This window comes from Mustelus asterias, chromosome 2 (assembly GCF_964213995.1).
Source record: "Mustelus asterias chromosome 2, sMusAst1.hap1.1, whole genome shotgun sequence".
NCBI classification, from domain to species: Eukaryota; Metazoa; Chordata; class Chondrichthyes; order Carcharhiniformes; family Triakidae; genus Mustelus; species Mustelus asterias.
Window position 1 is genome coordinate 144,945,487 of NC_135802.1, and position 12,362 is coordinate 144,957,848.

General features: G+C 45.9%; 1 protein-coding gene across 1 annotated transcript in view; it reads right to left on the minus strand.

The window, feature by feature from the left end:
• The window catches only part of LOC144481149 (collagen alpha-6(VI) chain-like), a 148,721-nt gene that overhangs the window by 121,561 nt on the left and 14,798 nt on the right, over positions 1 to 12,362 (minus strand). Inside the window, exons 4-5 of the mRNA XM_078200727.1 lie at positions 10,581 to 10,681; positions 7,672 to 8,289 (exon numbers count right to left, since the gene is read on the minus strand). Of these exons, the coding sequence (XP_078056853.1) occupies positions 7,672 to 8,289; positions 10,581 to 10,681 (719 nt within the window). The remainder of the gene's footprint in view (positions 1 to 7,671; positions 8,290 to 10,580; positions 10,682 to 12,362) is intronic.

Genomic DNA, 12,362 nt, shown 5'->3' on the forward strand with positions numbered 1-12,362 from the left:
TTTCTGACCCCTCTTACGGTGACGGGTCGCGGCATTTGTTGTATCGCCTTCTTTCGGTCTGTTGGCATTTCTTTAAGCCCTTGGGATATAAGGTGTCCTAGGTATAGGACCTGTGTTTTTCCGATTTGTGCCTTTTTGGGGCTCACCTTTAACCCTGTGGTTTTTAGTTCATTTAATACTAGATATAGTGCTTCTTGATGTCCTGACTTGGATTCTGAAGCTATTAAGATATAATCTACATATTGTAGAATCTTCTACCCTCTGGCAGTTCCACCCTGTTCAGGATGTCACTCATTACTCGATGGAAGATAGCGGGGCTGTTGTGGAATCCCTGCGGTAGGCGAGTCCAAGTGTACTGTTTGTCTTCCACTGTAAAGGCGAATTTGTTTTGGGATTCGGGATCCAAGGGTAGGGACCAGAATCCGTTGGCTATATCCAATACTGTGAATATTTTGTGCTCCTGTGACAGTCCATTCAGGATTGTCGAGGGGCTTGCTACAATGGGGTGCAACTTGGACGTGACTTTATTGAGTCCGGTGTAATCTATCGTGAGCCTATAGCTTCCGTCAGGTTTACTCACTGGCCAGGTTGGGGAGTTAGTGGTGCTTGTGGTTTCTCTCAGATTTCCTTTTTCCACTAAACCTTTAACTATCTCCACTACAGCTGCCTCTGCTTCTGGTTTTATTGGGTGTTGTCGGTGGAGCTTATGCTCTGGTCCAGGTACCTTTATTGGGTCCGTTTTAGTTAATCCGGTATCTAACTTTGTTTTAGCCCATACTCCAGGCACAGATGGCTCCGAACCCTCCTGTCTCTAATTCCCAATTTCTGGTGGTGGCTGTGGCCACCTTAATAGTTTCAAGGTGACTTGTGAGTTTCCCTATTCTAGTTTTCCGACCGTCCTGTCTTGGCCAGATTAATTCTCCCTTTCCACAGTCTATCAAAATCTCATATTCTTTCATTAAATCATTTCCCATTATTGTACCCTCGTTATTTTTACACACATAAAACCTCATCGGTATATACAAATTATTTATTTCTACTAACGTGGTCTCGCTCAGGTAGGTGGGTGTTTTGTTCCCTCCTTGCTGCTATCCCTCTTTGCATCTGCTCTTGTCCATCGAGTCTGTGTAACTACATGTTTTATTTAGGTAAATCATTTTACTTGTAGTGGGTAAGGGAAGGTCAGTGACAGATATGGATGCTCCTGTGTCCACCAGCATCTCACATTGCCTGCCCCCTACTAGTGCAGACACATAAATCCTTCCCTCCTTCTTACCCTTGTGAATGGGGGCTGCAGACCGTCAATCTTGCTGACCTCGGAGGTTCCTTGGTTCCTCCGGTTCTGCTGTGGTCATGGATCGGGTCAGGGATCTCCCATGTTTATCCCAACACACTGCTTCTGTGTGTCCATGTTTATTACAGTGGCTACAATGTTTCCCACTGCTCCCAAATCTGTTTCCTTTCCTTGGGACCCCGCAATCCCTCGCAAAGTGCCCCTGTTGGCCACAATTGTGACAAGTCAGTTTGGACTTAGTTCCGTTCCCGTTACTGTAAGCGGCTACTCTTTCTAGCCTTGCTCTTGTCTGGGATTTCTCCTCTCCGCCTCCCGGTACACCACTAGCCCATTCTACCAATTCATCGTAATCTTGGGACATAATCACTCCCATTTTTAGGATGGTTTGGTGAGCACTAGAGAGTCCATCCTTGAAAGCCTAGATGAACGCTCGATCCCCACGACCTGGGGTTCCTTGCCCTGAGCATTCCTGCTATACTTGGAATGACCGTTCCCCGTATTCAGAAGCTCCTTCCCCCTTTAGCTGCTTGGTTGTGGTAATTCTGCTCCAGTTAGTAGGAGCATTCCCTAAAACTCTCTGAATTTCTGTCTTAAACTGGGTGAAGGGTGCCTGTTAGGCATCTATTTCTGATGTTAGGGTGATTACATGTGTCCACCGTCCCCCATTATAATCCTGTGCTGGAGGTGCGGCGGGTCCACCTGCTACCTGCCTCCACTTATCCGCTGGACAGGCTGCCCTGACCAGTTGGTGTATGTCTCCCAGGTGTAATTGGTATCCTACCCAAATTGTATCTAATTCTTCCCAGAATTTAGTGTTTACGCTTCTAGGTTGTAATTTACCCAGGGAAGCCATTATCTGCTGCCTCTCACCTGGGGTGAATGGGTTATAATTCGCTTTTGGCTACGCATCTGTTCCCCCTCGGGTTACTGGCACTAAGTTGTGTTCTAGCGCTTCCCACTCCTCTGGAGGAGCAGTTGGTCCCTGTTGTGTGGACTCATAAGGAAGTAGAGGAACAGTTTCCCCTCTCCATTGATTCTCTTCTAATACCTGGTTTTGTTTCTCCAGTTCCCTTACTCTGGATTCTAACTCTCTAATCTTTTCTTTATCTTCACTCCACTTTTTAGTAGAGGCGACTACTTGCTCAATTAGTCCAGCTAACTGATGTACTAATAATACCCCTGTCTTCTTTGTCTTGTTTCTCTTTTCCCTATCTATCCACTTTCTCTGCTGTTCTAAGGTCTGAGAAGCATCCCAGCCATCCCTTTGCATCCTCTTTATTAACGCGTGTCTGTCTGTCATGTACACTTCAATAAGAGATCCTGCAGGTCCTCTCTTAACTTCTTTATCTGCCATCTCGCAGACTTCACTACCCCCGGTCACTATTGCCTCCTTAGCAACGTGTTTTAGGCACCGTACGGCCACGATTACTCCCGAGTAAAGTGTGCTCTCTACCGTAGGGACTTCACTAACCCCGGGCACTATTACTACTCTAGCACCGTGTTTCACTACCATCTCAGGGTTCAATTTATACTCACAACTCTACTATTACTGCCTCGGCAATGCGTTTCTCCACCGGAGTCCGGCCCTAGGTCAGAGTTGATCAGCTCCTTTTCCGCACCACTTTTACAACATTGACAGTCCAGTACCCAACTATACAAACTTTCATGCAAACAGGTGGCAACTCTGCATTTGTTCGCCACTACAGAGTTTGATGTTAACCGACCTTTGCCACTTGTGCTTCACAATCCTAAGTGCCTTGGTGCCTCTACGCCCACTTCAGGGTCCTGACCTTCACGTGGGGGATTTCCCCTCTTAACAACCAGTCTAAGGCTGTGCGTTTGAGACAGGCACTTCCTTGTACTCTCGTCGGTCAGCACAAGTAACAGTTACTTATCACTATCAGCAGTTAGTACTTATCACTGTACCATATACAATCAATACTTATCACTAGAAATACCCCTTATTTTTTAACCCCTTTTAAACTGTATTGTTGATCCTGTCTGACTCCCACAGATGCAGTGATCTCTACCCCGGCTTTCCGATCGTGGCCAATCGATCAAACTTACCAGCAATGAGATCCTTGCCGACTACGCCAATTGTTGTGGGAAATTTACCACTTCGGTGTCAGACTTGGAGGTTTCAATAATACAGTTTTATTTCGGACAAAGCTTTGGGAGAAAGCACTGGTATTCCGCAGTACTTGGCAGCTACCTTCTCAACTACACAAGGGCCAATGATCATTTTTATACCTTTCAAACAATAGGCAGTACAGACATTAGCCGTTAACACATCATTACAAGTTGAGTAGACAGATACCGACATCAACAGTTAACACATTGTTACAAGCAGACAGGTACGGACATGGACAGTTAACATATCATTGTTCACAGAATGGATACATTTATGCAGTTACATCCTCTATCAATGACTGGTTTCGATCTATACATTCAGTGGCTGATCTTGTTACATTTATGTGTTTATGTCCCCATCTGTGGCTGACCTTATTATCAGAGTCATTGTTCTGGGTCTGCTCTTATCTAAAGTGCCTCAAGCTCTGACCAGCTTCCTGCAGCAATTCAGATCCTGCAGGTTTTAGCTTTTTGTGTAACTGTCTGTGCCAAAAGCCAGTGCCTTTTAATGTCCCTTCCCAGGTAACCATTTTGTGTGCCAGGTAACCATTTTGTGTCCATCACTTTAATTCCACCATAACAGGGTGCAATGGCAGGTCGCACCGCAGTGTGTTAGGGTCCGAATGTCTGACCAACGATTTGACTGAAGTTCCTTAACGACCATTCAAAGGACAGCATCCCCTATTTTTCATGGCCCTGTATGAAAGATGGTGCGATAGGCCGATAAGGAGCCACCGAACATTACTGCAGGGCTCACTAAACTTACTTGGGAGTGAACATGATGAACTCCTGGGAGTGTGATCAGTAAAGGAGCAGCCGCAGAGTTGTGCTATCTACATCTAGGACATCTGCAGCCACTATGAAGCACATGAGAGTAACTAGCGCTCAGCTGTGGCGTTCCTCACGTTTCGGAGATGAACCATGTGATGGTATATTTTGAATCAGCACAGGCGAAAACCCTCCTCACAAGCATCTTAATCTTATTATGCCCCGGTTTCAACAGGCATCAACGAAGAAGCCAAGTGCTGAGCTGCATCTCCCTGGATGCAGACTCATTCTTTCACTGAGGGATCCTTCTCCCTTCATCTTGGCCACTCTTAATCTCATAGAATCATAGAATCCCGACAGTGCAGAAGGAAGCCACCCGGCCCATCGAGCCCACACTGACCACAATCCCACCCAGGCTCCACCCGCCCAACCCAACGTATTCACCCCACAATCCATCATGGCTAATCAACCCAACCCGCAAATAAAGGAGCCTGACACAGAAAGATAGATATTGACACAGAAAGACAGATATATATCTGTCTCTGATCCAACAATCTCAGCCTTTTAAAGTCCACCAGAAGCTTTGTCCCTCTCCTTTCAATGAACCTTCTCAAGTAGAGTCATAGAATCCCTACAGTGCAGGGGAGGCTATTCATCCCATCAAGTCTACACCCTCCATAATCCCACCCAACCCCTATCCCTGTAGCCCCACATATTTACTCTGCTAGTCCCCTGACACTAAGGGGCAATTTACCATGGCCAATCAACCTAACCTGCACTCTTTTGGACTATGGGAGGAAACCGGAGCACCCGGAAACCCACGCAGACACTGGGAGAATGTGCAAACTCCACACAGACAGTGGCCCAAGCTAGGAATCGAACCCGAGTCCCTGGCACTGTGAGGCAGCAGTGCTAACCACTGTGCCACCGTGCCGCCCCAAATTGACCCCATCCCATTAGGTTATATGCATGCACTGTTCTTCTCTACCCTTCTTGTCTTCCCTTGTCTTCCTCCACCATCCCACCTCTGAGTTTGCACCTGGAAAATGTGAATAAGCTTAGCCTCGAGTATTAATGAGATTCGGGTGAGTGTTAAAGCAGAACTGGCCAAATTATAAGGTGATGAAGCTCAAAGTTGGAATTAAGAATCTGCTGATGACCATGAAACCATGGTCGATTGTCAGGAAAACCTATCTGGTTCACTAATTTCCTTTAGGGAAGGAAATCTGCCATCCTTACCTGGTCTGGCCTACATGTGACTCCAGAGCCACAGCAATGTGGTTGACTCTCAACTGTCCTCTGAAATAGCCCAGCAAGCCATTCAGTTGTATCAGCACTTCAAGAAGGCAGCTCACGGCCACCTTCTCAAGTGGAACTAGGGATGGGGCAATGAGTGCTGGCCAGCCAGTGACACTCATGCCCCACGAATGAATGAAAAAAAACAAGAACAAGTTTCAACTCCCTACTCAGTTCAGATTCCAATGGGAGTCAGATCCAGGGGAATGTGCCACGTGGATGCTCTATTCTCTTTGTTCTTACCAACTAAATTCAAGATGGTAAGGAGTTAGGAACTGTGAAGGATCAGAGATGTTTAGAGATCTATATTCAATTAACTCAAAAACCTAGTTGTCAGCAATAAAAATAATTTAAACAGGATAAAGGTAGCTCTGAGGTCAAAGGGACTGGAATACAATTTTAGGCACCATTCTACAGGGAGGATATATTCCTAGGAGGGGGTATAGATTTAACCAGAATGATAACAGAACTTAAGTTTTAAATTATGATGACAGATTGTACAAATATGCCTTGTATTCCCTTGGGTGCGGAAGATCAAGGGATAATCGAGGAGATTAAAGTGATTTCAGGCTTTAATAAGGTAGGTGAAAGGAAACAACTTCCTCTGCCAGAAGAATTCAAAACAACATGAAGATTAAAGCTTGGCCATTCAGGAATGGCAAACCTCTTTGCACAAAACATGATGGAAATCGGGAACTCTCTCTCTCTCACAAAAAGCCGCTGCATCCTGGGGTCAATTGAAAACTTCAAAACTGCGATCTGTAGATTTTTGTTTGCTGGGGGTTTTACAGGAAGTAAATAGTGGATCAATGGAATTAGGATCAGCCACGATCTAATTGAATGGTGGAATAGGCTTGTAGGGCTCACTGGTCCCCTGTTGCTGAGTTCCTCTCACCAGGCTGCAAGACAGGCAGACAGTCAGGCAAGTCAGGGGGAACTCCTTTTGGCGTCTCCTGCAACTGAACTACTTTCAGGGGAGTTCAGTAACTGCCATGTGTTTTTTTTAATTATTCGTTCACGGGATCTGGGAGTCGCTGGCTAGGCATTCATAGCCCGTCCCTAATTACCCTTGAGAAGGTGGCGGTGAACTGCCTTCTTGAACCACTGCAGTCCCTATGGTGTAGGTACACCAACAATGCTGTTTGGGAGGGAGTTCCAGCATTTTGACCCAGTGACAGTGAAGGAATGGCCATATATTTCTAAGGGTGGCGTGTTACTTGGAGGGGAACTTGCAGTCGGTGGTGTTCCCATGCATTTGCTGCCCTTGTCCTTCTATGTGGTAGAGGTGGCAGGTGTGGAAGGTGCCCTCAAAGCAGCCTTGGTGAGCTGATACTGCGCACCTTGTTGTTGGTACACACTGCTGGCACTGTGCGACTGTGGTGGAAGGAGTGAATGTTGAAGGTGGTGGATGGGTTGCCAATCAAGTGCTTAGTCCTGGATGATGTCGAGCTTCAAATGTGTTTTTGGAGCTGCACACATCCTGGCAAGTGGAGAGAATTCCATCACAACTCCTGACTTGTGCCTTGTGGGCAGTGGACAGGCCTTGGGGTGTCAGGAGATGAGTTACCCATCACAGAAATCCTAGCCTCAGACTTGCTCTTGTGGCCACAGCATTTACTTGGCTGGTGCAGTTCATTTTCTGGTCAGTGGTCACCCTGGAATGTTGATAGTTGGGGATTTAGCGATGGCAATGCCATTGAACGTTAAGGGACAATGGTTGCATTCTCTCTCATTGGGGGATGGTCATTGACTAGCACTTGTGTGGCACAAATGTATCACACAAATGTATCTGTTACAGGGATCCAGCTGAGAAAGTGGATTAGGGTGAGCATGCAAAGAGAGGAGTTGGAAATACATCTTGCAAAGGGGATGAACTTATTCAGATACTGATGGAAATCAAGTTGAAAGAATAAAAAGCAAAGAGCCCAATCAACCTAATCAAACCCTACTCTGCAAAACCCCAGGGAAATCACTAAAATGATGAACAGCATTAGTTCAGGTTAAAACAAACGTTTTAGCACTTATAATCAATTTTGCTGCTGTAAGTAGCAATGGGGCTGCTGGATGCTGACAAGGCGGCACTGACAATAAAACAAACTGCTAAAACTGATCCTGCACAAGATACATGACTCAAATAATTTGTAATCATTAGAATCTTAGGGATGACTTCTGAGCTACAATACCTGCCGAGACTTGTGAGACCTGAGATACTTGACGAGCCACCTCTTCCACACTGGTACAAACGAGTTGGATGACAGCCTGCGAGATCCCCCTCAGGGCGGCAAAGTCTGCCACGTTGTATACATACTTTGCAACCGGCTTGCTGGCGATTTCCTCCAGCTCTTTCTCCACAGCATCCTTGATGCCAATGGCGTATATGATGACGCCTCGGTCTCTCAGTGCTTTTGCCGGTGGTCCAACGGTGTCCTGAGATTGCCCGTCCGTGATGACAATGGCCACCTGCGGCACCCCCATCGACGCCCTGCTCCCCGCTGACTCCACAAAGTGCTTGTTGAGCATGAACCTCATGCCCATCCCAGTTCTTGTCCCCCCTCCTTTGTATGGCAGTTGCTGCAGGTACTGCAGGATCTCATCCTTAATGTTATAGGTATTCAAGAAAAACTCAGTGCGAGGACTTCCACTGTACTGGATGAGGCCTATCCGGACTTTGTCCTGTCCAACGTCAAATCCATTCACCAGCGTGTAGAGAAACTCTTGAACCTTTTTAAAGTTTTGCACCCCAATACTCCAGGATCCATCCACCAGGAATACAATGTCCGCAACTGAGGATTCCCTGCAGGCTTCAAAAGTAAAAGGAGCAACAATTACTGTGACAATCAGTACAGTATTCATTAATATTCATTAAGCTCATTACCATTCTTCCCTGTTGCAAATTGTAAAACTGAGACCTGTGTATATCATCTGTTTAATTGCTACTGGTGTGACGGCAGGGAGTCTGAGAAATATAGCTTGAGAATGTCCTTGCTTGAACACCTAACCAGCTACCACAACCTAGCTGGTGTTCCAGTGGAAATCCAACAAAGTTATACAAAATGCAGTGAGAGCAGCTGCAAGTCATTCCAAGCAAAGATCAGCTCCAATGTTGGAATACTGGGAATGAGGGGTGTCCTCCAATGACCCGGCAATCTTATGTAACACATATGATTGGCATGCTTCCGTCTGAATGGTGATAGATGTTTCCAATACAGAAGATAAAGTACCCAGGAAAGGACAGCGACATGATGTGGGTGAGAGCCAAAGCAAGTTTTGAAATTGAATTAAACCTGATTGAACTGTTAGTTGGCAGAAATTGAGATTTGTCCCATAGTTCAAATCCATGTTTCCCCCACAATTACATTGAATGATAGTGTTGATGTGTGCGGGAGAAATGCGGAGTGGGAAGGAATGGGGATAAAATATCCTTGCTGATGGATACACGGCTGTTTTATCCATCTCCTGCTGTCATTCCTTCCACATTCAATGCATTCACCTGGTTGTTCTACTGTGACCCTTCCCAATGCTATTTTGTTTGGGCAGCACGGTGGCACAGTGGTTAGCACTGCTGCCTAACAGCTCCAGGGACCAGGGGTCAATGCCAGCCTTGAGTGACTGTGCCCGAGGCGTGTGACACATTTTCCCTGTGTCTGTGTGGGTTTCCTCCCACAATCACAAAGATGTGCAGGGTAGGTGGATTGGCCATGCTAAATTGCCCCTCAGTGCACCTAGACGCGTAGGTTAGGGGATTAGCGGGGTTAATGTGTGGAGTTACAGGAATAGGACAGCAATAGATCTACCAATGATCTATACAAGATTAAACTCAACTTGTTCAATTTATAATATCCTCGAGGTGCACTCCAGTTATTATCAATTAATGGTCACTTAGGGGCCACTTCCCACAGTGGGTTAAGGCTAGTGACAGATCAGAAGACCACCAGGTCATCCTGCTTGAGCTTAGGGGCGCCTCTGATTGACCAGTAGCTCTTGGAGGGATGGATTTCATCTACAGATGGGGGCGAGGAGGCTGTTTTGCTTCAAGGTAATAAATGTCCCAACAGACATTAAATCACAAAGGGGCCATGGGACTAAGCAGGAATGGAAGATATGCCCACTGCAACATCCACTCACAATACCCTGAAGTTAAATTCCAGGTCCAGGTTACTTACTGATGGGGGATGGCACCGTGATTCAAAATGCTTTTCTTTTGTGCTAAACCGATTTTTCAGTTATATTAGTCAAACCTTATCAGCTTACCACCCTTAAATATATCAAAAGACATTTTTTATAAAACACAATTTTCTGCAATATATTTTTTAATGCAGATTTAGGGGCAATCTTACCAAAAAAATTCGAAGTGCCAAATAAGCATGAAAACAGGAGAGTTTCAGACCCGTTTTTTCAGTGAGAGAAAAAAATCTAATCTTATGACACTGAGAAAATAAATGAGGCAAAATGTGATTCTCACCAGTAAGGGGATTGGACGGAGTCTGTTCACACCAGGAAGCCGGCCTGCTAGAGGGCGCTATTGCGCATGCACCCGGATCTTCCACTGCACTGATTATGCCGGTTTAACAAGGCTAGTAATATCAGGAGAGGTGAGAAATTGGTTTTCGCCTCTCTCACGATCTTACCAGCTTTCAACGCTGGTAAGATCGCCCCCTTAGTGTTTGGCCATTTGCAACTGATTTGCCGCAGATATTTGGTGAAAAACTCCAATAAAAGGATAAACGATGATATAAATTGGGCCAGTTACAGGGAGAGAATTCTCCACCATTTTGGGTGCAGATTGCACCAGAGCCACTGATTGTGCTCTAAGCGGGAACTACCCCTAACGCCTCACTGAAGCCTTAACCCCATAAGAGTCCGTTTTGCAGCAAGTCATGGGTAATATTTTCAATTTGTCACATAATAAGAATAAGACAGTGGAGTATTTAAACTATGTTGTCTTTGTAAAGAATAATTTTGGCATGTTGGGTACTAATGAGGAGAGCGCGGGGGACTTTCCTCGGTCTGCAGCTGGCTAGACACCGAGGAGATTCTCCCTTGATATTCCATAGGTAAACAGGGTCAATATTGTAATTAAAGAGCACGGTACCAGTCTGCTGAGTGTCCGTGGAGGGCAAACATGTTGCGAAAAGGATGCCGATCAGTATAACTTCGAACTGAGCCATGTTGACTGAAATTCTGATGATCTCCCTGCAGAAGCAGAAACAAAACACAAAGTGGTTACATGAATTTGTCAGATGTTGGCACCACTATCTAATTTGAAACTGGGGAGCTGGGAGTCTCTGGTCTCGCATTGCCCTACTGCTGCTGCCAACGGGAATGGAGAATTTGGTGCTCAACGGCTGCGGGGCCACCGGGATCACGGGCGAGGTCGCAGAATTGCGGCCTGGACCTCTGGCTCTCTATTGCAACTGGACCTGTTGATGATCTGGCAATTCTGTGCAATGATCCAGACCTCAGCTTTCCACAATGCTGATGGTGAGGTAGACGGGTAATTCAATCCCAAAGAAGAATCGTCCATTAAACACACAATGAATGTTTCTTTAAGCTAGGTTTTCACTCTGTAGCTTCACTCACACGCTTGCATGAAGCAACCTAGTCATGGCCTAGGATGGCACGGTGGCACAGTGGTTAGCACTGCTGCCTCACAGCATCAGGACCCAGGTTCAATTCCAGCCTCGGGTGACTGTCTGTGTGGAGTTTGCACAATCTCTCCATGTCTGTGTGGGTTTCCTCCGGATGCTTAGGTTTCCACCCACAATCCAAAGGTAGATTAGAATCCATAGAATCCCTATAGTGCAGAAGGAGGACATTCAGCCCATTGAGTCTGCACCGACCACAATCCCAGCCAAGCCCTATCCCACAACCCCACATATTTTCCTTGCTAATATATCTAACCTACGCATCCTGGGACACTAAGGGGCAATTTAGCATGGCCAATCAACCTAACCCGCACATCTTTGGACCATGGGAGGAAACCGGAGCACCCGGAGGAAACCCACGCAGACACGGGGAGAATGTGCAAACTCCACATTGACAGTGACCCAAGCCGGTAATCGAATCCGGGTCCCTAGCGCAGTGAGGTAGCAGTGCTAACCACTGTGCCACCGTGCCACCCTAATGTGCGGGTTAGGTTAATTGGCCATGGTAAATTGCCCCTTAGTGTCAAGGGGATTAGCAGGGTAAATACGTGGGGTTACGGGGTAGGGCCCGGGTGAGATTGTTGTCTGTGCAGGCTCAATGGGCTTGAACGGCCTCCTTGCAACTGTAGGGATTCTATGATTTGCTAGGTTGTTGTGGCGGGGATGGCCGCAACAAATAATATGTGCACACACCCCTTTCAGTTGTTCGGTATTACCCTAACAATATAAATATGTATCACCATAGCCTATCCAACAGCATAACCTCTGTCTCATATGCAATCAATGTGTAAAATGTATAAAAGCACTACATTCACAATATGAGAAGAATGGGCTTGAGTGGATGTTACATGTACAGATATGTGTTGGTGATTCTGAGTGGGATTTTCCAGTAGGTCTTTAAGACAGGCCTAAGGTGACCCACCAAAAATGAACCACAACTTAATTGAATTATAATATTGCATTTAAATGAAGTATGATCATCCGTCTGCTTAGAACAGATTTACAATAGACATTCCCTGCGTACATTTAGAGTGAGTTTGTGATGCTCCATGAATGATTGATCCCTATTCTAGTTCTCCAATCTCTCCTCAATACTGCCTTCTCCTATTTACTTTTGTTGGCACTTTAATGGAAAATGGTTCTTTGTGTTTATTTAAATTCTGTGGCGACCTTTCCCCCATCCTCATAGGTTCTAATGTTTGTATGGAATTAATCATAATCAAATATTG